The sequence below is a fragment of the Podarcis muralis genome, chromosome 18, assembly GCF_964188315.1.
Source record: "Podarcis muralis chromosome 18, rPodMur119.hap1.1, whole genome shotgun sequence".
Classification (NCBI taxonomy): Eukaryota; Metazoa; Chordata; class Lepidosauria; order Squamata; family Lacertidae; genus Podarcis; species Podarcis muralis.
This window is the reverse complement of record NC_135672.1, coordinates 8,948,603-8,975,165: the sequence shown is the minus strand read 5'-3', so window position 1 is coordinate 8,975,165 and position 26,563 is coordinate 8,948,603. Positions and strand designations below refer to the sequence as shown.

The 26,563-nt window shown below is 48.9% G+C and overlaps 1 protein-coding gene across 1 annotated transcript in view; it reads right to left on the bottom strand.

The window, feature by feature from the left end:
* The window catches only part of RAB11B (RAB11B, member RAS oncogene family), a 22,699-nt gene extending 7,512 nt beyond the window's left edge, over positions 1-15,187 (bottom strand). The window contains exons 1-4 of the mRNA XM_028713308.2: positions 14,934-15,187; positions 5,352-5,547; positions 1,712-1,905; positions 209-289 (exon numbers count right to left, since the gene is read on the bottom strand). Of these exons, the coding sequence (XP_028569141.1) occupies positions 209-289; positions 1,712-1,905; positions 5,352-5,547; positions 14,934-14,973 (511 nt within the window). The 5' untranslated portion in view covers positions 14,974-15,187. The remainder of the gene's footprint in view (positions 1-208; positions 290-1,711; positions 1,906-5,351; positions 5,548-14,933) is intronic.
* Positions 15,188-26,563: the final 11,376 nt, after the last annotated feature.

Genomic DNA, 26,563 nt, shown 5'->3' with positions numbered 1-26,563 from the left:
GCCCGGGGCAGCGTACATGGCCCTGGCACTAAAATTAGTGGGTACCTGGTGCCTTCACTGGGAATTTTGTGGGTACTCGGGCACCCAGGGCCACAGGGAGTTGGCACCTGTGTAGTGACCACAGATCAAATCCAGGCGTGTGTTTCCTTTCCATTGCCCCACATGCCCTTTACACATCAGGAAAGATAATCTAAGCGGAAATCCTTACCAGTAAGGATGTTCTTGAAGGCTTCTTCTACATTTGTTGAGTCGAGTGCTGAAGTTTCAATGAATGACAGGTTGTTTTTTTCTGCAAGGGAAGGGGAGGAAATCACTGCAGTTATTTTCATGCACAGATAGCACTCTCCTCAAAGTCAAGCAATAGGAAGAAAGCTCGTTCTCATCCTACAATTCTATGAAAAGTTACCCAGGTCCCAATCTCCTATTCCAGAACAGCAAAAAGTTCAGAAGCTTCCACTTTTGTTTTAGATTAACCACAGTTCAATAATGCACCCAGTAGCCAATCTTGGCTGTGCATAGTGAAACCAATTCAGATTTGCAAATATTTGCATAATATTTTAGTGTCACAAGTTATGAATCAGAAGTACCAGTCACGATCTAATTTGAAACCTGCAGCAACCTCGTTTGTCAGCGTCAGTTGCCTGCATCCCCAAATTTGTAAAATGGGGCTGAATACTGGCTTACCCTTATTATTAAATAAAATCCCTAGTTTTAAGTTATCCTTCCTCCGAGTTTGGTGTGCCCTTGTGTATTCCCCACCCTGTACTCAGACACATACAATTTTATCCCCGCATCAAACTTAGGAGGTAAATTGAGAGTGAGTCAGTTTATTCTCACTCCAATTACACATTTAAATTTTACAGCTGATCAGACATTAAAGCCCAGGCCTCCTTGATCCAAATCCAACACTACAACCAGTGAGTCCCACAGGCTCTTACAAGAGTAACCAAAGTAATGTCTGTACTTGTGAGCAATTTCTTAAAAAAAAGAACTATATTTATATTAAATATTTTAGTGATGGTCACCACACTGCCTCTACCTAAGCCGTTTCAAAAGCTCTTAACTGGAGATTCTCTGTTGTCCACCACATTGGGGGCCTCTTTCAGCCAAGGACCTGACTTCACTGCACTAAGCACACCACTGCTGCTTCGTAAAAATCACAACCTCTCAGAAGCTTTATACAGTGGTGCCTCGCAAGACGAAAAGAATTCGTTCCGCGATTCTCTTCGTCTAGCGGTTTTTTCGTCTTGCGAAGCAAGCCCATTGACAGCTTAACGGATTAGCGCTACAGCGGTCTAGCGGCTTTCAGCGATCAGCTGTTAAGCGGGTTATCAGCGGAACAGCTGATAGGCGGCTTAGGAAAAGGGGGGGGGAGCGGAAAAAACCCGCGGGGACGCGCAAGATTTTTTCATCTTGCGAAGCAACCCCATAGGGAAATTCGTTTTGCGAAGCGACTCCAAAACGGAAAACCCTTTCGTCTAGCGGGTTTTCCGTCTTGCGAGGCGTTCGTCTTGCGGGGCACCACTGTATAATAATAATAATATCTTTATTGTCATTGCCCCCTCTTGGGGACAACGAAATTACTTATACCACCTCTTCCAGGTGGCCAATTTGCAAACTCCCTCGGCACTTAAAAGGGAGCATGGCCAATGCTTCCATGAGAGCCAGGCAGCTAAAGAGCATCAACATCCAGAGTTTGTAGCAACCCAACCTGCAAAAGCGCGGGCCTCGTCTGTAGGCACAGCCCTCAGGTGACGCAGATCGCTCTTGTTCCCCACCAGCATGATGACGATGTTGTTATCTGCATGATCCCGGAGCTCCTTCAGCCAACGCTCCACGTTCTCGTATGTCAAGTGTTTCGCGATGTCGTAAACCAGGAGTGCTCCAACGGCACCACGGTAATAGCTGAAAGAGTTATTTAGACAGGTGTTACTCAGCCTGCGGAAGGGTCTCCGGACACAGAGGTTGCTGAAGGACACTGACGAACTGGACGGAAAAGCGGATTATGTTTATATGGGAAAAGAGAAGAGAGGGGCACGATAGTGGTCTTATCTGAAGGGCAGTCGCACAGAAGACGGATCAGGCAGAGTTCCACCAGTCTAGAGGCTAACTGGACACAAGCTGCCTGCACAAACAAAAATGAATGCCAAGATTTTCAGGATTTGCACCAGGCACACAAATGTTTGCAGAACTCAGCCCGTTAAGTTACAGACTGCCAAAATTCTGCAAGTATAAGCCAGGCTTATCTCCCATCCTGTGTGCAAAGGACAGTGTAAAGTTCAGAATGATTAACACTTTGCTGATGGACCCCTGTGAGGAGGGTACAGGGCATCAGAACAGCAACTCACGCAAGTAAGCAAACAGTTTTTGCTTTTAAAAGAAACTAACACCAGGTATTAAATTAAGCAAATTTATTACAATACTTCATGTTTATTCAACTGCTTAAAGCAGCACTTGAGCAGTTGTTTACTTGCACAACTCACTTTTCTTTCTTTAAAAAAACACTTACATTCTAGCGGCAGCTAGACTGGTGACTGGGAGTGGCCACCAAGACCACATAACACCAGTCTTGAAAGACTTACATTGGCTCCCAGTATGTTTCTAAGCACAATTCAAAGTGTTGGTGCTGACCTTTAAAGCTCTAAACGGCCTTGTTCCAGTATACCTGAAGGAGCATCTCCACCCCCATCGTTCTGCCCGGACACTGAGGTCCAGTGCTGAGGGCCTTCTGGCGGTTCCCTCGCTGTGAGAAGCCAAGTTACAGGGAACCAGGCAGAGGGCCTTCTCGGTAGTGGCACCCGCCCTGTGGAACGCCCTCCCACAAGATTTCAAAGAGAACAACAACTACCAGGCTTTTAGAAGACATCTGAAGGCAGCCCTGTTTAGGGAAGCTTTTAATGTTTAATAGGTTATTGTATTTTAGTGTCTTATTGGAAGCTACCCAGCCAGATGGGCGAAGTATAAATAATAAATTATTGTTGTTGTTGGGACTACAACTCCCATCATCCCTGACCACTGGTCCTGTTCGCTAGGGATGATGGTGGTTATTTTTCTCTTTAACATCCTGTGGGAGGGCGTTCCACAGGGCGGGTGCCACTACCGAGAAGGCCCTCTGCCTGGTTCCCCGTAACTTGGCTTCTCGCAGCGAGGGAACCGCCAGAAGGCCCTCGGCGCTGGACCTCAGTGTCCGGGTAGATCTGGAGCACTGAGTTTGCCTATGCCTGGGGCCCTTCTCTCTAAAACCCTGAACAGAACAACTGCCAATCAGTGTATACAATATTGATCTCGATGGACCAATGGTCAGGCTCTGTATATAGCAGCTTCCCGTGTCACGGGATGTTCAAGCAAACATTGGCTTCTCTGGGAAATTCATGAGCAACTACGAAGCACTCTGGGAGGCCAGGTTTAGGTTTCTCTCCCTTTCAAATAAACAAAGGATAGGGGAGATAATAATAATAATAATAATAATAATAATAATAATAATAATAATTTATTTCTATCCCGCCCTCCCCAGCCGAAGCCGGGCTCAGGGCGGCTAATAACAATAAAATAATGCAACATTCTAAAATCATTTAATTATAAAATTAACTCAAATCAAATTGATGGCAACCACTGGGCTAGAGTTCTGTGAAGATTGCCAAAGTGGGGAATCAGGCTGTGCGCTGGCCAAAGGCTTGGTGGAACAGCTCTGTCTTGCAGGCCCTGCGGAAAAATGTCAAGTCCCGCAGGGCCCCAGTCTCTTGTGGCAGAGCGTTCCACCAGATCGGAGCCACAGCCGAAAAAGCCCTGGCTCTGGTTGAGGCCAGCCTAACCTCTCTGTGGCCTGGGACCTCCAAGATGTTTTTGTTTGAAGATCGTAGGTTCCTCTGTGGGACATACCAGGAGAGGCGGTCCCATAGGTACAAGGGCCGTATAGGGCTTTAAAGGTTAAAACCAGCACCTTAAACCTGATCCTGAATATTAGGTCAGGCAAGCTGAATCAGAAGCACACAGAGAACTTGGTCTAGAAGAGAAGCCTATCTGAGCACTGATTCAATTCAGGCTTATGACACGATTCGCAATCTTCCGCCACCTCAGCCTGAATTCCTTTATCCTGGAATGAGCCGATTTGCTGTTTGCCCCCTCAACACACAAACCCAGAGTGTCAGCAAGGCACTTTTAAGAAATCAAATTTCAGAAGAAGATTGCATAGCCAGGATGTGAGAGTTGGCTAATCTGCATTCAGGGATCCCAAGTGTGTGCTCTTGCATAAGCAATGCCTCATAGGCTGAATAAGACAGAGGTCTACGGAGTCCAGCACGCTTTGCAACAGTCTCAGAAGACACTTGGCAACCCTCCAGAAATCAATCGCTGTGCGTGGAAAGGGCCCCTCGTCCCATCCTTAGGACCCCCTGGGAAACTCAAGAAACCTGCTGTACTGGGTGTGGAGGGGGCAGCTAAATGGGACACAGCTGCAGGCAGACTGAGAAAGTGTCATCTACCTTGGGCCTGTCCATAAAAAGCCGGTCTAAAGAGACAGACTAAGGTGACGTTCGCTCTTTCTGGCAACTCTTTTTGTTGCGAATCTTTTGTGGGAGAGCAGAGAGTTTGCCTGGACCCCGGGCGAGAACACAGAGGCTGAGAGGGAGTGTGTGTCAGGAGGAAAATGGACTGATATTGATTTATAGATATTAGTAACTTTGCATTAATGTAACATTTTTACATGTAACTGTGGGGTTTTTTTTGTAATGTTTTGTTTAAGTTGTCTGTTGCTGATTCAGTTTTTTGTACACCACTTAGAGATACAGTGGTACCTTGGTTCTCAAACTTCATCCGCTCCAGAAGTCCGTTCCAAAACTAAAGCGTTCCAAAACCAAGGCGCACTTTCCCATAGAAAGTAATGCGAAATGGATTAATCCGTTCCAGACTGTTAAAAAGAACTCCTAAGACAGCAATTGAACATGAATTTTACTATCTAACGAGACCATTGGTCCATAAAATGAAATAAATAAATAATGTACTGCAGTCACACAATCAATCAATCAATCAGTAGCTGAACTGGGTTCCACACAGTCACAAAAACAAAACAAAAAAGCCGCAAAACACAAAATAAATAGCAAAAACAGACGGACCTCAGTGTAACACTCAAAATGGAAGTGTGGCACTCAAATCGGAAACACAACACTCAAAATGGAGCATGTTCGGCTTCCAAAAAAAGTTCGTAAACCGGAACACTTACTTCCGGGTTTGCAATGTTCGGGTCCCAAGTTGTTTGAGTACCAAGGCGTTTGAGAACCAAGGTACCACTGTATTTTTTAAATATATCAAATTAAATAATCAATCCATGAATCAGAGCAGCTTTTGAGGCTTACGCGGAGGTGATAGCACGATATCGCTCCTGGCCAGCCGTGTCCCAGATCTGTGCCTTTATCGTCTTGCCATCCACCTGGATGCTTCTGGTGGCAAACTCCACACCGATAGTGCTTTTGCTCTCCAGGTTGAACTCATTGCGTGTGAAGCGGGACAGGAGATTACTCTTCCCCACCCCGGAGTCTCCAATCAGCACAACTGGGGAGGGTAGAAAGAGAAAAGACAATACAGCGCTGTCAGCGTTCATTTGTCAGGCTGCGATTTATAAACACAGGGCAGAGTGATGGTAAAGGCAAAGTATTGCAGAGAATGGTGCTCTCTCCCCACAGCAAACGGCCAGTCCTCCCCCCTCACCATGTTGTTATAGTAAGTGCCACAGTTATAACCTTTGGGGGGGGAGAGAGAAAGGTTCTGCTACTGCGTACCCTTGAGTAACCCCCCCAAAAAATGCTGCAAAACCAGTGGTGTGTAGTCAGTGAACGAGGGGGACTAACAAAGTTCCCTAAATGTTCTCTTGCAGACCTGTTTAGGGAAGCTTTTAATGTTTGATGCATTACTGTATTTTAATATTTTGTTGGAAGCCGCCCTGAGTGGCTGGGGAAACCCAGCCAGATGGGCAGGGTATAAATATATTATTATTATTATTAGCGCCTCCTTCCCAAAGCCCGGGAAGCTTGTGCCCAACAGGGAGGAAGGTGCGATGCTCACAACTATGACACCGCCCTTGCAAGCTGGCGCCTCTAGCCTTAACTGTTCCCCTAAAAAACAACAACCGCTGCACGCCGCTGCTGCAAACAGCCCTGTGTGTGGCCAGCATCCCACAGCCGACGCAGGGCTTCTCAGCAGAACCTCGCAGGGCAGTCTGGGGTGACGCAGGCTGCAGCCTAATGACAACTCCAGAGCCAAGAACTGCCCCCAAAATTTCCAGATTCTCAAAACGGACACTCAGTTCAGTTCCTGTTGCTATCGTTTTTACTGCTACTGACACCTCCTGCACTAGATCTCTTCCATTAATTTGCATCATGCTTCTCCTCATACAGTGGTGCCTCGCAAGACGAAATTAATTCGTTCCGCGAGTTTTGTCGCCTTGCGATTTTTTTCCTCTTGCGAAGCACGGTGTCGGGAAAGTTTTGGAAAAGCTTCAAAAACCTCAAAAAGCTTTAAAAACCTCAAAAAAGGCTACCACACCACGTGCTATGAGTTGCTCCTCGAAGTCAAGCCACAACTGTATTAACGGTGTTAAGAAAAAGGAAACAAACTTGCAAGGCGTTTCCGTCTTGCGAAGAAAGCCCATAGGGGAAATCGTCTTGCGAAGCAGCTCAAAAAACCAAAAACCCTTTCGTCTAGTGAGTTTTTTGTCTTGCGAGGCATTCGTCTTGCGAGGTACCACTGTATTGCCCAAGCCAACATCCATCCCCACAAAAAAACGACATTTCCTTCTTTGGCCTCTTCCAAGTGTCCCCTGGAAAATCTGCTGGAGCAGCCCCTTTCCTCCCTATCTCCCAAAGCCCAGCCTGGGTCCTCAAAGATGCTCTTGCCGGACACCTGTAGGTGAAGCTATTGATCGGCTTCCCCCGGACTCCCTGAAGTTAAGCACAGCTCCTCATCAGGCACTGAATGCATCCGGGCAGCCAAGGGGCCAGGTTGGAGGGAGGGAGGTCACACAGCAATGCACCACGAATTCACTTGGCAAAACTGCTCCAAACCATTCAATCAGAAGTCTTCCTTTGTACATGGGCATTGTTCCTCCCACATCAGAATCAGCAGGAGGATGTTGGGAGAGGGACAATTGTGCAAAAAGGTCAAGCAAATTATTCGTCAGGGCTGAAGGGCTGACTCACAGGAGCTGGTCTTTGGGAAGCTTTTAGTTTTATTTAAAATCAGATGAAGGGGATATGAGAGAGGTGCATAAAATTACCGTATTTTTCGCTCTATAGGACGCACTTTTCCCCCTCCAAAAATGAAGGGGAAATGTGTGTGCGTCCTATGGGGCGAATGCAGGCTCCTTGGCTTCAGCGATAACAACGCGAAGCTTCTGAAGCGCAGAGGGACCGCCACTTGCTCGGCGAGCCCCCGCGCGCTGCGCTAAACTGGCGCAGTGCGGCGCAGGGACTCACTTCTGCAGCGCCAGAAATCGCGTCTGCGCAGACGCCGGAAATCACGGGCGCGGGCGCACAATCCGGCCCACAGAGGGATCTCCGCTGGAGTGAACCGGCCCAGGCAAGGTAAAGCTTGCCAACCCCTGGGATAGGCAGAAATTGTCTCTCATAAAAACAACCCAACCGAATAAAGAAGAGATTCACACAAGCACATGGTTAAACTCTGAACTGGCTTCCACAAGTGGATCAAACAAATCTGGGGGTGGGGGGTGGGACCCTATGCTTGTCCAGATGGCTGCATGATCCCCTCCAGGATCAAAAGTGGCATGCCTCTGAATTTCAGCGCTCGGGAGCAATAGCAGGAGAAGGCGATTGCCCTCATGCCGTGTTTGTGGGCTTCCCAGGGGAGGCATATAACAATTGCGAGAAGAGAACTGCTGAACTAGATCGACCTTTGATCTGACAAAGTAGTACTGTTCTTATGAGCACACGAGGTGCCTTTTGGAAGCAAGCAAGGACTTTAGATTCAAATTGGCTCTGGCTGGATATGGAGGGATGGTAACAGAATGGGGAGATTGTGGTATAAAGGGCTTGAGGTGCAACATAATAAGCCATTGTTCCTTCATTACACCTCCCTTTCATGCAGTGAGCTGCTCATCTAAAATAGCCCCTCATATCAAAAGTTTGCCCCTCCCACCGCCACCAGAAACTAGTGTGTGGGCAAGGAAAACAAAGGAAACCCTGATATAATATTTGGATTGGGGAATTTTCCAGCAGGGCTGGCAAGTTGTATAAAGGTAAAGGTAAAGTGACCCCTGACCATTAGGTCCAGTCGTGGCCGACTCTGCGGTTGCGGCGCTCATCTCGCTTTATTGGCCGAGGGAGCCGGCATACAGCTTCCGGGTCGTGTGGCCAGCATGACTAAGCCGCTTCTGGCGAACCAGAGCAGCGCATGGAAATGCCGTTTACCTTCCCGCCGGAGCGGTACCTATTTATCTACTTGCACTTTGACGTGCTTTCGAACTGCTAGGTGGGCAGGAGCAGGGACCGAGCAATGGGAGCTCACCCTGTTGCAGGGATTCGAACCGCCAACCTTCTGATCGGCAAGTCCTATGCTCTGTGGTTTAACCCACAGCGCCACCCGCGTCCCTTGCAAGTAGTATAACTGTACCTTAATCGGTTTACGAAGGCCCCACTCTGTTCTCACCTTACCCTTTGATCTATTACACCTTGATCTACCTTGTACACACACCTTGGTCCACAGAAATATGCACAGAGACACTGTATGTGGAGGGGTTAATCCATAAGGCATTATTTGAAAGACCCTGCCTTCGGCTAAGGAAATCAGACTAGAACATTGCCTTCTAGCCTCAGCCCAGCAATTCTTACCTGTGGAAGGTTTGTTTACTTCCAAGAAGCACAGGTGCGTGTAACTTTATGTCAGCAACCTAATTATATACAGGTACATCACTTACTCTAAGAACTGCTTTACCTTTTTTTTTACTTTGCTATTGGCCACCATTACACCCATTTTACAGGCAAGAATGACTTGGCAAAGATGTTTGATAGGGGTTAGAAACCCAGGTCTAATGCTAACTGCAGGAACTGTATCGCAGAGATTTTTTTCCTCCCCAAAGAAGTAACTGCTTTTTGCAGTGACTCTTCGGCTTTTTAAAAAGTACACCAAATTCCATGGAGCAAGCAACAAACATGGCATTATTGGGACGGGACTGCATCACCACTCCGTAACCTTTTCGCAGCTTATGTACCATTTTCATGGGAACCGCCAAACACCCCAAAGCTGATTGATTCTTAGGTCACAGTTGCTCGCAGGTTAATGACACCAATTACTGCTCAACTGCTGATTGGACAATCTCTGCTGCCCAGAATTGCCAGCCCTGGATCCTGAAAACCCCAAAACGGTGTTGTTTCAAATAACAGCTTTGTCCTTTAGCTGCTCTTTCTCTTCCCTCCCAATCACCCATTCACTGACCCCGGTTCTCTACTGCCAGATCATTATTATTTTTTAGGAAGGCTGAACCAAAAAACAGAGGCATCTGATGCGCAGCTAAACACTACTGTAAATAGCACATGACAGTGTTGCTTTTGCAATTCCAATGCAAGTTGTTGGATATTGATCCAGACAGAGCCGAAAGGAGACACCCGGAGCAAAACAAAAATGTCTATATGCAACAACTGCACCCGAGGTGGGTGTGCGTGCACTGCAATAGAGAGGACTAGGGAAAATAATGAATAGATTACAGAAGACGGAGTCTCTTTGGTTGAACTAAGAGAGTTGGTGACTGATCTAGACTGAATTTCGATCTGCAGGACTGGGAATTCTCCGTGTTGTTCAGTGTTATAACCTCCCCTGAGCCCTTCGGATAAAGTGAAAGTATTTAAAGCCACCCAGTGCACCACACAAACCAGTCCCTAAACACTCTCTATCATGTTTATGCCGATTCTTTCCCTCTCAGTGAGCCAATGCGTCCCAGCACATCCATCTGCCAATACCACCCTGCACTGTCTCAAGGCCTAAATCTGTTTGTCTGGGAATCTGCATCTTCCACCAGAGCACCCCCAGCCCTGAACGCACCCTGGTGCGCCCTTTAGCTCTAAATACCACAACATCACTAAGCCCCTTCTCTTCTTGTTTCGACTGTCCGTAAGCCTTAAAGCTGCACTGCAAATCCAGCCCACTGACCACCACCTGCTCCTCACTCCCACCCCACTCTTTTCTCCGTAAGACCCAGCCCCCCCCCCCAGTTGCCAGCCACCCTGCCAGTTGCTAATGCATCCCCTCAGGCCTTCTTGCTTTCAGTCACCCGCCCCCCAGACTCGCATGCTCCCTAGAAAGGTGTGGATAAGCATCTCCAACCACAACACTCACTGCTGGAAGCTACCTTGGGGTCCCTCAGAACAGAAAGGCGAAAAATAAACAGGGAAAACAACAGCGAAGCCCACATCAAAACCCTAGCCATTTCAACACACATGTGCAGTTTCAATGGTCCTTTCTTTTTTTTAAAAAAAAATATTTATTACTTTTAAACACTACAAAAAAGAAAAGAAAAAAGAAGAGAAAAAGAAAACAATACAATACAATATATAAACATTACACAGCACACCATTAACACAACAAACTAAACCAAACAAAGCAAACAATTTAAAACACATCATACCATTTCAGTACCCTATCTTTCATTCCCTTGTTTCAACGACCTCCTCTCACCTCCCTTTTTGTATTCCACTTCTATTAATTGTTTCAGCAATTCCTTTCCATCTTCCTCTAGTTTCAATGGTCCTTTCAGCCCCCTCCTTCAGTTTACAGTCCCTAGTTTCCAAGCCTTCCTCCCACTTTCCAAGACCAAAAAAATCCCCTCCTACGGCTTTACAGATCCTCCAGGATGCTATGAGGGCGTTTCAAAATTTTAGGGTGCACACACACAGCGGACACACACTCCACAGAAAACCCGTCAGAATTTAGGAAATATTCCCTGAGAAAACTGCACTTTATTTTAGCACACAGAACAATCCCAAAAGCCATCTTGGCTATCCCAACGACTCTAAATCAGGGGTGGGCAACCCAAGGCCCAGGGGCCACAAGCGGCTCACGGGGATCATTTAACCTGCCCACGAACTGCCCCCAAACCGAGCTGCCTGCTTGGCGAGTTCCCGTGTGCTGCGTTAAACTGGCACGGTGCAACGCAGGGACTCGCTTCCATGGTGCCAGAAATTGCATCTGCACATGCCCAGACGCCGGAAATTGCGTCTGCGCAGATGCAGACGCCATAAATTGCAGGTGCACGTGCTTTCTTAAGGGCATATTTTCTGCATGAATAAGGTAGGCCTGTGACCTCGATTCGAGAACTAAGGGATCTACCACCTCAAAAGGAATGGCCAGGCTGGCCAGGTAATTCAGTAAGCAAGCATTATCTTGACAGACAGGAGACAAGCCATACAGTGGTACCTCGGGTTAATTGCCGTATTTTTTGCTCTATAAGACGCACCAGACTGTAAGACGCACCTAGTTTTTGGAGGAGGAAAACAAGAAAAAAAGTATTCTGAATCCCAGAAGCCAGAACAGCAAGAGGGATCGCTGCACAGCGAAAGCAGCGATCCCTCTTGCTGTTCTGGCTTCTGGGATAGCTGCGCAGCCTGCATTCGCTCCATAAGATGCACACACATTTCCCCTTACTTTTTAGGAGGGAAAAGGTGAGTCTTCTAGAGCAAAAAATACGGTACTTATTTCGTTCTGGAGGTCTGTTCTTAACCTGAAACTGTCCTTAACCTGAAGCACCACTTTAGCTAATGGGGCCTCCCGCTGCCGCTGCGCCACTGCAGCATGATTTCAATTCTCATCCTGAAGCAAAGTTCTTAACCCGAGGTACTATTTCTGGGTTAGCGGAGCCTGTAACCTGAAGCGTATGTAACCTGAAGCGTATGTAACCCGAGGTACCGCTGTACTCAATTTTCTGTTGCGGACTGCCTCTTTCTGTGGCATACGAATGATGCTTTTTGGGTGGTCTTTGGTGAAGCGGGTTGCGCCATTTCAAAAGTCTTTAAAGGATCTTGCACACCTTTGCTCTGGGTTCTCACCTCCTTGCAGGGCTGGGCGGGGTGGGGGCTCTGTTGCAACAGAAAAATAAAGACCTGCCTTGCTTTCACAGGATCCTGCCTCTATCCATTCTTCTCTGACCGATCACGGACTTAAGGAACACTGAGACACCTGATGGGGAATTGGGCTGTAGAAGCCAACCCCACATTTTCTATAGCAAGCAGGTGACTGTACAACCTCTCTCCCTATTCCCTTCTCAAAAGCCACCATCCCAAGCCCTCTCCTCCCTATATCTTTTCACATTTCCATCTCCCCATCCCACTCCTACATTGTTGTTGTTCAGTCGTTTAGTCGTGTCCGCCTTTTCGTGACTCCCTGGACCAGAGCACGCCAGGCACTCCTGTCTTCCACTGCCTCCCGCAGTTTGGTCAAACTCATGCTGGTAGCTTCGAGAACACTGTCCCACCATCTCATCCTCTGTCGTCCCCTTCTCCTTGCGCCCTCCATCTTTCCCAACATCAGGGTCTTTTCCCGGGAGTCTTCTCTTCTCATGAGGAGGCCAAAGTATTGGAGCCTCAGCTTCACGATCTGTCCTTCCAGTCAGCACTCAGGGCTGATTTCCTTCCGAATGGAGAGGTTGGATCTTCTTGCAGTCCATGGGACTCTCAAGAGTCTCCTCCAGCACCAGAATGCAAAAGCATCCATTCTTCAGCGATCAGCCTTCTTTATGGTACAGCTTTCACTTCCATACATCACTACTGGGAAAACCCCTCCTACATAGTCTCTGCCAAGTCCCATCTCCCAAGCCCCTCGCTTCCCATTTCTTTCTCAAGTTCCAACTCTTGCTCCTCATATTCTCTGCCTACGCCTCTCTCCCTTGCCTTTCTTCATCCTCCAGCCCCCCTCCATACCTCTTCCTCCAAGCCCCCCTGCCCCAGCGCTGCTGGATTTCCACCACCACTCCAAACATGTGCCCCTCCTCTTCAGAGTAAGGGGGGGGGGCAAACGAGTCCCTTCTCTCCACAATAGCCCTTTCACACACTAGACCAGCCCTCCTCCCACAACCTTTCTTACTAATCAGCCTCCCAAGGTGCCACTAAACTATTTTTTTTAAAAAACTTCAAGCAGAACTATTTCAATCAATGAAAATGCACCAAGTTAGGCCCTTCAGTCTCCACTGACCAACCCTAAAAAAGATTAAAATCTTATAATTTGAACGCCACCCAATGGGAACCAGGCCATGGTTGCAATCTGTCTTGGGGACAGGAGCAGTAGCTGCAACTGTTGGGGTTGTTCCCCATTGCACTCTCTGCGGTGGTGGTGGGAAGTCGTTCAGCCCTCCAGATTTGGGATAAACTACAACTCCCATCACCACTGGGCAGTTGCATGGGCCCAGGAGCTGCTGCGAGTCGGAGTCCAACAATTTTTTCCTACTATGTACTATGGACTTGAGTCTAGACCAGTGTTTCCCAAACTTGGGTCTCCTGCCGTTTTTTTCAGCCTACAATTCCCATCATCCCTGGCCACTGGTCTTGCTAGCTAGGGATGATGGGAGTTGTAGTCCAAAAACAGAAGACCCAAGTTTGGGAAACACTGGTCTAGGCACTGTTGTTGTTTTGTTGGCGGTGGCGGATTTGTTCCACGTTTACTGAGTTGTTGATTTCTGCCCCCTTGGGGAGGTCTGGTAAACAGCCCCTCCCCCACGCCTGTTTTGCATTTTGATAAGCAGATGCTTGGTGTAATCCGCTTTGGGCACAGCTAACTGCGGGAAGGCGGCAATATAAGTAAGCTAAACCAATCCATCAACCAAGCAACTTCCTTTGGCAAGTGCCCCCTCCCTCCTTGGAAAAAAACACAACACACCTCGGAGCCCCCCAAGCCCCTCCCCCTGCTCCGAGGAGGCAAACTCCACCCCTTTGGAACCCGGGGCTAACCCCTCCCCTTTGGAATCCTGGGCTAATCCCTCCTCTTTGGAACCTGGGGCAAGCTCCTCCCCTTTGGAACCCTGGGCTAACCCCTCCCCTTTGGAACTCAAGGCAAGCTCCTCCCCTTTGGAACCCGGGGGGGCAAGCTCCTCCCCTTTGGAATCCTGTGCTAACCCCTCCCCTTTGGAACTCGAGGCAAGCTCCTCCCCTTTGGAACCCTGGGCTAACCCCTCCCCTTTGGAACCCGGGGCAAGCTCCTCCCCTTTGGAACCCTGAGCTAACCCCTCCCCTTTGGAACCCGGGGCAAGCTCCTCCCCTTTGGAATCCTGGGCTAACCCCTCCCCTTTGGAACTCGAGGCAAGCTCCTCCCCTTTGGAACCCGGGGCAAGCTCCTCCCCTTTGGAACCCGGAGCTAACCCCTCCCCTTTGGAACCCGGGGCAAGCTCCTCCCCTTTGGAACCCTGGGCTAACCCCTCCCCTTTGGAACTCGAGGCAAGCTCCTCCCCTTTGGAACCCTGTGCTAACCCCTCCCCTTTGGAACCCGGGACAAGCTCCTCCCCTTTGGAACCCAGGGAGAACCCCTCCCCTTTGGAATCCTGGGCTAACCCCTCCTCTTTGGAACCTGGGGCAAGCTCCTCCCCTTTGGAACCCTGGGCTAACCCCTCCCCTTTGGAACCCTGGGCTAACCCCTCCCCTTCGGAACCCGAGGCAAGCCCTCCCCTTTGGAACCCGGGGCAAACTCCTCCCCTTTGGAACCCTGAGCTAACCCCTCCCCTTCGGAACCCTGTGCAAGCTCCTCCCCTTTGGAACCCTGGGCTAACCCCTCCCCTTTGCAACCCGAGGCAAGCTCCTCCCCTTTCGAAACCGGGGCAAGCTCCTCCCTCTTCGAACGCGGGGGCAAGCCCCTCCTCCTCCGGGTAGGGGCGGGGCTTCGCCGCCCCCCTCCCAGCCAGGCGCCCCCCCCTCCGCACCATCGTCATCCGCTCCTTCCCCCGCTCCTCTCACCTTTGAATAGATAGTCGTACTCGTCGTCGCGGGTTCCCATGGCGACGCCGCTCCCGCTCGCTGCTGCTGCTTCTCCTTCTCCTTCTTCTCCCTCGCGCCCTCGGCGGGTCCCTCCCCGGTTTCCGTCCCGCTCGCGGAAGGCGGGCGGAGGAGGAGGAGGAGGAAGAGGCCGGACTAGGCCAGGCCAAAGCCGGGCCGACTCCCTCTCCCCTGACAGGCACCGAGGCAGGCGGAGGGCGGGGCCCGCTCTGAGAGGGGCGGGCGGGGAAAGGGAGGAGCCTAAATGAAAAAAGCCAGAGCGAGTTAGACAGGCAGCCGTCTGCGCTTATCAAGAGCCAGGAGAGGCAGCCCGCCTCCGGAGGCGGGCCTCGCGCACCGGCGCAGCCAATGAAAGCCGGGGGAAGGAAGGGCGCGGGCCAGTGAGAGAGGGAGGGAGGCGGGATGTCATGGTTGGCGGTTGGGGGTTCGCTCTGGGGTTGTTGTTTTTTTGGCGGGGCTTGAGGGAAGAGGGTTCAAAAAAACAGAAATGGCCTGGAGGGGGGGAGGGGCTTTGCTGGCCCCTGAGGGGAAATGGCGCCGCTGCCTTTTCCTTTTTGGGGATGTGTGTATAATAATAATAATAATAATAATAATAATAATAATAATAATAATAATAATAATAATAATAATAATAATAATAATAATAAATTTTATTTATATCCTGCCCTCCCCAGCCGAAGCCGGGCTCAGGGCGGCTAACAACAATAAAACAGTACAAATATTTCGATATTATGTATATATATATATATATTTGTGTGTGTGTGTGTGTGTGTGTGTGTATATATATATATATATATACACACACACACACCACACACACATATACACATATACTGTATAACACGCACACACACACATATATACATATCTATATATATCTATATATATATCTATATATATCTTTATATATATATATATATATCTCTCTCTATATATATATAAGCACATATATGTATACACACAGAGAAACATATATATATATATATATATACGCGCGCACACACAATTTTTTAAAGTTTGGCATCACTGAGGGGCAGTATTTCAATATGATTAGGAAAAAGAGATTACCCCTAAGCATTTTTTAACGGGGGGGAAAGCAGTGTGTGCGCGTCTGTGTGTGTGTATGGGAATATATATATATTTATAATATATATGGATATATATATATAGGGGTCCCTTTACCTTTAAGTACCATCTGTACATCATTTTCATAACATTTTCTTCAAGTGCACTGTATGCAGTAAAATGGATCCCTTCCTTCCACAACCTTTCCCAGGATTCTAACTGAATATTATATGCAAAATCTTTCCAGCTCTACGATCCTTTGAATATATATATATATATATATATATACACACACACACACATATACACACATATACACACAGATACACAGGCAGGTTCTGCCATCCAAACGCTCATTGCGAGAAAATTATCACTTATCCAAACACGAGGAATCCATACCCAAACCTCACTTATACACCCTGCAGATTCGGATATCCAAACAGCTGGACCTGCATTTAGTGCTGCAAACAAATGAACCGCCTTAAACAAGCCTTACTCCCCCCCCACCCCAATTCTTTGCCTTTTGCAAGGTTTCAGAGGGTGTTTTCCTGGGGTGGTTGTGGGGTGGGCTTTTTTTGTCATTTTGGGGTCAAAATTCCGTGGTCAGGAACACATTAGAACTTTCTCCATAGGAATCAATGGCAGGCATTGACTCGTTATGCAAGCTCTCGCCTAGCAAACGATTTCCTGAGAACGCCTTGCGTTCCCATCCACATGCACCACCCAGTGCCAGCTTTTTCTGCCAGCTTTTCTGGCTAAACAAAGCAAATTAAAGCATACTTTGAAACACTTAAGTAAATAAACCATTAAAAGAATGCTTTATGATACTTGAATCATTAAAAAAATATATATTTATCTATCTATATACGGGTGGTGCACAGCATACAATCAAAAACACTTAAAAAACGAAGATACCCATGAAATTACATTATGGAATGAGTAGCTTTAGAAACGGTTGACGCAAAACAGAAAACGAAAACCAGACCAAGGGTATTTAATCACAGCCTAAAACACTCCGGAGGTGGATCATGTGTCTCATGAAGAATAAAAAAGTCACAACCAGTCACTGAAATGTAACTGCGTGTTTGTTTGTTTATTACATAGTTTTTTCTACCCCTGTCCTTCCTTCAAAGACAGGAAGGAGCACAAAGCAGCTCGCAACATTGGATTAAAATTGGAGGGTCTGGAGGCGGTTGGAGGATGGATGGCAGCTAACAGACTGAGGTTGAATCCCGATAAGACAGAAGTACTGTTTTGGGGGGACAGGAGGCGGGCAGGTGTGGAGGATTCCCTGGTCCTGAATGGGGTAACTGTGCCCCTGAAGGACCAGATGCGCAGCCTGGGAGTCACTCTGGACTCACCGCTGTCCATGGAGGCACAGGTCAATTCTGTGTCCAGGGCAGCTGTCTACCAGCTCCATCTGGTATGTAGGCTGAGACCCTCCCTGCCTGCAGACTGTCTCGCCAGAGTGGTGCATGCTCTGGTTATCTTTCGCTTGGACTACTGCAATGCGCTCTACGTGGGGCTACCTTTGAAGGTGACTCAGAAACTGCAATTAATCCAGAACGCGGCAGCTAGATGGTTGACTGGGAGCGGCCGAGACCATATAACACCGGTCTTGAAAGACCTTCATCGGTTCCCAGTACGTTTCACAATTCAAAGTGTTGGTGCTGACCTTTAAAGCCCTAAACGGCTCAGTATACCTGAAGGAGCGTTTCCACCCCCATCGTTCTGCCCAGACACTGGGGTCCAGCACCGAGTTGGTCAAACTCATGCTGGTAGCTTCGTGAACACTGTCCCACCATCTTGTCCTTTGTCGTCCCCTTCTCCTTGTGCCCTCCATGTTTCCCAACATCAGGGTCTTTTCCAGGGAGTCTTCTCTTCTCATGAGGTGGCCAAAGTCTTGGAGCCTCAGCTTCAGGATCTGTCCTTCCAGTGAGCACTCAGGGCTGATTTCCTTCAGAATGGAGAGGTTTGATCTTCTTGCAGTCCATGGGACTCTCAAGAGTCTCCTCCAGCACCAGAATTCAAAAGCATCCATTCGTCGGCAATCAGCCTTCTTGATGGTCCAGCTCTATAAATTAAATGTTCATAAATGTACAAGGCAAACACATACATAAGTATACAGTCATAGCTCGGGTTACAGCCACTTCAGGTTGTGTTTTTTTGGGTTACGGACCTCCGAAACTTGGAAGTACCGGAACGGGTTACTTCTGGGTTTCGGCGGTTGCGCATGCGCAGAAGCGCTAAATCGCGCTTTGTGCATGTGCAGAAGTGCCGAATCGCAACCCGCGTGTGCGCAGACATCAGTTGCGAACCCTGTGGGTTGCGAACGTGCATCCCGCACAGATCACGTTTGCAAACTGAGCGTCCACTGTATAAACCATGTGTCTGAAATAGCACAGGAGAGCAATCCCGAAGCCATTTTGACTCTCCCAGTGACCTCAAATACTCCTCTGCAGTAAGGGAGGCAAATGGGGAAAGCCTCCCCATTGTCTTTTTGCTTGCAAATCCTGTCTTAAGGGCGTATTTGTGTATGAATAGGGTGAGCCTGTGACCTGGACTCAGAAACTGAAGTATTAACCATCACAAAAGAATGGCCAGGCTGCCCAGGTAAAGCAATCAGTGACCATTATCAGGTATCCTGGCAAACATGATGTTTTAGGGGGGTGGCCTTGGGCTACAGGATGGGCAATTTCAAAAGTCTATATAAGGGCTTGTGCACCATTGTTCGGGGTTCTCTTCCCGCCTGCATGGGGGGAGTGGGGAAACTGTTGCAACATTTAATAAAGATCAGGCTTACTAGCCGCTTTGGTTTTCAATATACTCTGGTTGGCCTCCGTTATTTTCTCCTACCGATAGGGAACCCACCTAACAACTCTATACAGTGGTACCTTGGGTTACATACGCTTCAGGTTACATACGCTTCAGGTTACGGAATCCGCTAACCCAGAAATAGTGCTTCAGGTTAAGAACTTTGCTTCAGGATGAGAACAGAAATCGTGCTTCGGTGGCGCGGCAACAGCAGGAGGCCCCGTTATCTAAAGTGGTGCTTCAGGTTAAGAACAGTTTCAGGTTAAGTACGGCCCTCCGGAACGAATTGAGTACTTAATCCGAGGTACCACTGTACACTACAGGCTCCGGAATACCCCATAAGGGAAAGGGAGCAGTTTTTCTTATAACAGCATGATTAATCACTAGCACAGCCTGCAAGCCAGGAATAAGAAGCAAGCAGTTACGATAATAAGTGGTGGTGCTAATTCACACACACCACTTAAAAGCACTTTGGAGCTTTGGACTTTGCAACCTACGGATTGGTGCACTGCCAGGCGGCTGTCTAAGCAGAAAGAGGCACACGGCCAACATAGCTGGCAATGCTTTGGTTTCAAACAACTTGGAACCCAAACACTGCAAACCTGGAATGAAGTGTTCCGGTTTGCGAACATTTTTCGGAAGTCGAACATGCTCCGTTTTGAGTGTTACTCTTCTGTTTTGAGTGTTACTCTTCCGATCTGAGAGCCACGCTTCCGTTTTGAGTGTTACACTGAAGTCTGTCTGTTTTTGCTATTTATTTTGCGTTTTCGTTTTTGCGGCTTTTGTTTTTGTGACTGCGCGGAAATCAGTCCAACTACTGATTGATTGATTGTGTGACTGCAGTGCATTGTTTATCGCTTTCATTTTATGGATCAATGGCCTCGTTAGTAAAATTCATGTTCAATTGCTCTTTTAGGGGTTGTTTTTCAAAGTCGGGTACGGATTAATCCATTTTGCATTACTTTCTATGGGAAAGCACGCCTTGGTTTTGGAACACTTTGGTTTTGGAGCGGACCGCCAGAACGGATTAAGTCTGAGAACCAAGGCACCACTGTATATGGCTGCAGTCCCTCTGGGCTTAAAGCTGAACATCAACAGTATTTTGCAAAATGGATACCCTCAACAGAGATGTCCTCTCTCAATGCCACCAGGAGGAGCTCTAACATCTTTTAATTGACAGTTTCCAGATATTATATAGCAGAGCTCCTTTAGCAATTCTTTAAAAAAAAAAAAAATGTTTTTCTTCTTTTTTCAAAATATAGTCCAGACGACCACATGGTCTGAGGGACGCAGGTGGTGCTGTGGGTTAAACCACAGAGCCTAGGACTTGCCGATCAGAAGGTCAGCGGTTCGAATCCCCACGACGGGGTGAGCTCCCGTTGCTCAGTCCCAGCTCCTGCCCACCTAGCAGTTCGAAAGCACACCAGTGCAAGTAGATAAATAGGTACCGTTCTGGTGGGAAGGTAAACGGCGTTTCTGTGTGCTGCTCTGGTTCGCCAGAAGCGGCTTAGTCCTGCTGGCCACATGACCCGGAAGCTGTACGCCGGCTCCCTCAGCCAATAAAGCGAGATGAGCACCGCAACCCCAGAGTTGGTCACGACTGGACCTAATGGTCAGGGGCCCCTTTACCTTTACCACATGGTCTGAGGGACGGTGGACTGGCCAACGGCTGAAAAAGGTTGCTGACCCCTGTTCTAAGGAGTTAACTGTGTTGTGCCATAAGCAGGGGTTGTGGGCTTCTTCCATGACCATAAAGGTAAAGGTAAAGGTACCCCTGCCCGTATGGGCCAGTCTTGACAGACTCTGGGGTTGTGCGCCCATCTCACTCAAGAGGACGGGGGCCAGGGCTGTCCGGAGACACTTCCGGGTCACGTGGCCAGCGTGACATCGCTGCTCTGGCGAGCCAGAGCCGCACACGGAAACGCCGTTTACCTTCCCACTAGTAAGCGGTCCCTATTTATCTACTTGCACCCGGGGGTGCTTTCGAACTGCTAGGTTGGCAGGCGCTGGGACCGAGCAGCGGGAGCGCACCCCGCCGTGGGGATTTGAACCGCCGACCTTTCGATCGGCAAGCCCTAGGCGCTGAGGCTTTTACCCACAGCGCCACCCGTGTTCCTTCCATGACCATAAGAGTGTCCAATTCAAGGGCAGTAGGCTTATTTATTCATTATTTGTTAAGGGAGGGGGGCACGTTCTCTTTCCAGGGTAGTATGCCTTCCTTTCGTCCCCCACCCTGCACCCAGCTCTCACCTGCGGCTCCTAGAAGCTGCTAGCGTGTGTCAGGGGCAAAACACCCAGGACATGGCTTGGCTAAACTAGATGAGGGGAGCCGATAGGTCTCAAACCCTCCGTGAGTTAGGGGCTTCAGTGGCGTAGCGTGGGGGTGCAGGGGGGGCCGGCCGCACCATGTGCAACATCTGGGGGGGCGCTCGCCGCCTCCGGAGTCGCCGAAGAGCCTCGGGCGCAGGCTGTAGCAGAGCCCCATGTCTTGCAGAACCGACGAGCTGGCAGGCACCTGACACGGACCCGCCGCCGCCACCGCCATGGCTACCTTACCGTAAATACCCCAGCCCAGACAGCAGCAAGAAGAAGCTGGCAGCATCGGCAGGTTAGGGGTTAGGGGGCGCAAATTACTTGCCTTGCCCCGGGTGCTGACAACCCACGCTATGCCTCTGAGGGGCTTCTCCTGTATGTGGAGACAGGCTCTAGTGGATGGAGTGGACGAGACCAAGAGTGGATCAATAAGGCGGTTTCTCTCTCCCAATGACCTCAGATATCCCTCTGCGGTCAGGGAGGCAAAGGGGAAAAGCCTCCCCATTGTCTTTTCGCTTGCAAATCCTGTCTTAAGGGCATAAATGTGGATGGACAGGGTGAGCCTATGACCTGGATTCAGGAAATAAAGTATTAGCCATCACAAAAGAATGGCCAGGCTGCCCAGTGACCATTATCAGGCATCCTGGCAGGCAGGATCTGTGCTGTAGACTGCCTCCTTCTGTGATGTACCGGTATGTATGATGCTTTGGGGTGGTGGTCTTGGGCTACAAGGTGGGCAATTTCAAGTGTCTGTTATAAGGGCTTGGGGATAAGGGTGGCGCTGTGGGTTAAACCACAGAGCCTAGGACTTGCTGATCAGAAGGTCGGTGGTTCAAATCCCCGCGACGGGGTGAGCTCCCGTTGCTCGGTCCTTGCTCCTGCCAACCTAGCAGTTCAAAAGCACGTCAAATTGCAAGTAGATAAATAGGTACCACTCTGGCGGGAAGGTCAACGGCGTTTCCGTGCGCTGCTCTGGTTCGCCAGAAGCAGCTTAGTCCTGGTGGCCACATGACCCGGAAGCTGTACGCCGGCTCCCTCGGCCAATAAAGCGAGATGAGCACCGCAACCCCAGAGTCATGCGCGACTAGACCTAATGGTCAGGGGTCCCTTTACCTTTACCTTGGGTTAAGTACTTATTTCGTTCCAGAGGTCCATTCTTAACCTGAAAATGTTCTTAACCTGAAGCACCACTTTAGCTAATGGGGCCTCCCGCTGCCGCTGCACGATTTCTGTTCTCATCCTGAAGCAAAGTTCTTAACTTGAGGTGCTATTTCTGGGTTAGCGGAGTCTGTAACCTGAAGCATATGTAACCCGAGGTACCACTGTATTATAAGGGCTTGCACACCATTGTTCTGAGTTCCTCCTGCGTGTGGGAAGTGGGGACCCTGTTGCAACAGTTCCTTGAATAAAGATCAGGCTTACTAGCCGCTTTGCTTCTCAATATTCTCTGGTTGGCCTGTTATTTTCTCCTACTGACAGGGAACCCACTTAAGGACTCTACAAATTACCTCCGTAGGCCAGTGGCCAACAGTGGTTGGAAAAGTCCAGTGATTTCCTCCTAAGACCTAAAACCCAATCTCCTTTGAGGAGATTCCAATGCAGACTTTGAGAGATGAGAGGAGGCCAGGGTGACATTTCCCAGCAACTCAAAAGGGTCTTTATCTGCTTTTTATCAGCTTCGTGTTTTGTATTCTTCTCTAGCAAACAAACTCGGTTAAAAGTGCAACTGGGGAGTTTTCCCACCGCTGCCTTGGATCCGAAAATAACTTCTAGACATGCCGTTTTTAGCTGTTGTTTTTAAAACAAACTGTTTCTGGACTCCCCGGTCCCACCCCCCCAACTTAAAGGAATTTTGGTGTGTGTGTGTGTGTGTGTCACTTTAACTGATTCTACAGATCCGAGCTAAAGTACCGTATTTTTCGCTCTATAACACGCACCCGACCATAACACGCATGTAGTTTTTAGAGGAGGAAAATCCGTAGGCATGCCACCCGTAGGCATTTCCTCCATAACACGCACAGACATTTCCCCTTACTTTCTAGGAGGAAAAAAGTGAGTGTTATGGTGCAAAAAATACGGTAAAGAGTTTTTTAGTGGAATCGTAACTAAAGCATCCATGTCAGATGTGTTGTGTACTGAAGTTCTCACCCTGGCCACCAGGCGTACTGTGTACAGTATATAGTTTTCACTCAGGTCAGTTAATTTAGGCAGGAAACCCTGGGGTGGTGGTTTACAATGTTGACAGCCAGCTGCCTATAAAAGCAGGCCGGCTGAGCTTTCAGTTCAGTTCAGTTTCAGCTTACAGTGGTGCCTCGCAAGACAAAATTAATCCATTCCGCGAGTCTCTTCGTCTTGCGGTTTTTTCGTCTTGCGAAGCACGGCTATTAGCGGCTTAGCGGCTATTAACGGCTTATCGGCTATTAACGGCTTAGCGGCTTTAAGAAAAAGGAAACAAACTCGCAAGACGTTTCGTCTTGCAAAGCAAGCCCATAGAGAAATTCGTCTTGCAGAACGACTCAAAAAAAGGAAAACCCTTTCGTCTAGCGAGTTTTTCGTCTTGCGGGGCACCACTGTACTATGAAGAACCACTTGGAGAAATCTCTGTGCCGTCGGCTTTGTCAACCCACTACTTAATACTGGCGACGAGGATGGGATCGGATGGACATCAGAGCACAGCCAGATCCGGACACTCACTGAGCTGAAACACTGAGCGAAATCACTGAGCAGAGCCCAATTCAGAGCTGACCATTCTGGTGTGATAGGAATTTTGAGGTCTTAGATAGATGGTAATGTGCATAACTGCATGTACGTAGATCAGTACTGGAAGACCGATCTGAAGCCATTTTGATTCCTAAACTGAGCAAATGTTTTCTCTGCAAGGTCAAACTGGAAAAGCCTCCCCACTGTCTTTTCCTTCACAAATCCTGTCTTAAGGGTACAGTGGTGTCCCGCAAGACGAATGCCTCGCAAGACGAAAAACCCGCTAGACGAAAGGGTTTTCCGTTTTTGAGTTGCTTCGCAAGACGAATTTCCCTATGGGCTTGCTTCGCAAGACGAAAACGTCTTGCGAGTCTTGCAATTTTTTTCGCTCCCCCCCCCCTTTTCTAAGCCGCTATGCCGCTAATAGCCTTTTAGCCGCTAAGCCTTTAATAGCCGCTAAGCCGCTAATAGCGCTAATCTGCTAAGCCGCTAATAGGGTTGCTTCGCAAGACGAAAAAACCACTAAACGAAGAGACTCGCAGAACGGATTATTTTCGTCTTGCGAGGCACCACTGTATGTCTGTGTTTGAATAGGGTGTGAGCCTGTGACCTGGCCCAGGAAATAAGTATTTATCACTACAAAAGAATGGCCAGGCTCCTCAGGCAATCCAGTCAAGTAACCTGCCAGACAGGAGATAAACAACAACAGGAGAAAACAACATTCAAATTTCTGTTTTAGACCGCCTTTTCTGTGATGTAGGTGTGATGTATCTGAGGGGTGGTCTTAGGTTACACCCCTTCTGTGATGTAGGTATGATGTTTCTGGGGGTGGTCTTGATCTACAGGGTGGCAATTTCAAAAGTCTTTATAAGGCCTTGCGCGCCATTTTTCTGGGTCCCTCCTCTCTCCTGCAAGTGAGGGGAGCACCCTGTTGCAACAGATCAATAAAGGCCAAGCCTACAGGCTGCTGTTTTGCTCCAAGTAATCCTGGTTGGTGTCTTTGTTTTTGTCCAAGGGAGCCCTCGGATTTTTCCGTTAACACTGGCTAGAGCACTGTGTTCCATCCATCGCCCACCATGTCGGCATCGGAACCAAGGCTTCACTCGTGACTCTATTGCCATTCGCCCCAGCCTCCGAATCATGGCACTCACCCCTCGCTCGGTTCACCTGCTTCCTCCAAGCAAACGAGCTGACGGAAGGGTCAAAGGAGCATAAGCGGGGCTTATTCCTCAGCCTCTGCGGGCCAGAGGTCTTCGAGATGGCCCGAGTTTTTGTTGCGCCACTAGCAGTCCAGGCAGCGCCGTGCCTGACCATCCGCTGAGTCCACTCGCGGCGGTTCCTTCGACAGCAGCGGAGCCAGGGAACTTGGGCTCAACGCCACATTTGGTCGCAGCACAGTCGCAGCCAGAATCGGGGGAAACCTCCAAGGAAGGAAAGTCCCCCCACCCCACTCCATCACCACCCACAGAGCAAACCCACAGCCTTGCGCGGCAAGGAATCGCAACACGACCGGTTCACAGGTTTTATTAAAAAGACACTTCACTGACCAAAGAGTCACACATTTAAAGTATAAAAAAAGAGAGAAATGAAGAGCAGAAATCAACTCTCCCCCACCCTCCCCCATCTTACCGGTGCCTCTTCCGAGGCAACGTTTATAAGTTATAACCACATCACTCACCGACGCTTCGTTTTAAAACCACAATAATAAAAAGAGAGAGACCAGGATAAAAGCACTCTTAAAACCAACACACCGACTAGCACAAATGCTATTATGTACAAGAACAAGCAGCTAAACACTGGAGCAAACTTGAGTCAATATGACTTAAAAAAAACGGACGAGGAAGAAATGGGGAAGGGGCGGTTGGACACGACAGCAACTGGGGAGGCTGGCTGGGCAGAGGTTTGTCCAGTTGTGTGTTCAGACCTTTAAACCTCCCCCTTAAATAAATTCAGACAAGACTCAAATTTTGGTTTGGTTTTTGGTAGAATTTAGGCCACAACTTTATTGATTACACCGGCAGTGTTTCCCAACCTTGTGCCTCCAGCTGTTTTTGAACTACAACTCCCATCATCCCTGACTAGCAAGACCAGTGGCAAGGGATGATGGGAATTGTAGTCCAAAAACAGCTGGAGGCACAAGGTTGGGAAACACTGGATTACAGCAAGTGAGTGGTTGCATAGGCTCTGGTTCGACTACCTCCCTGCCATGCAGGTAGCGCTGGCCCAGGGTTCCAGCATAGGTCAGCCAAGGGTGAACACCTGGATAAGTGGAAAGCCAGGAACGGGCTAACTCCGCCACCCAAATGTCCCCCTGGACTCAGGCACGGGCACAAGCCCCTCTCAGGGGTTGACCAAACCATCGAGTCCCTGGTTTCCTTTAACGGAATACGCTTCACGTAGGGATGGCGAGAGCGTTCTCCCATCCCTATCACCTGAACCGGAGCCTATCCGCAACCTTACAAGTTGTGACGATTTGCTTCGTGGCAGGGGAAACCCAAATGGCAACAGCCAATCAGCCAAGTGGGGGAAATTCCTGCCGTGCCCCTGTCCCAACGACAGACGACACACGACGGCATACCAAGGTCAAGCGCAAAGCCCTAAAAGTAGGGAGAGGTGGGCGGGTGTTCCGAATGCACGCGCCAAAAGCGGAAGCTCTGGGTCACGTGCATGGGCATAAACAGGTCCCCTTGATCCATTTA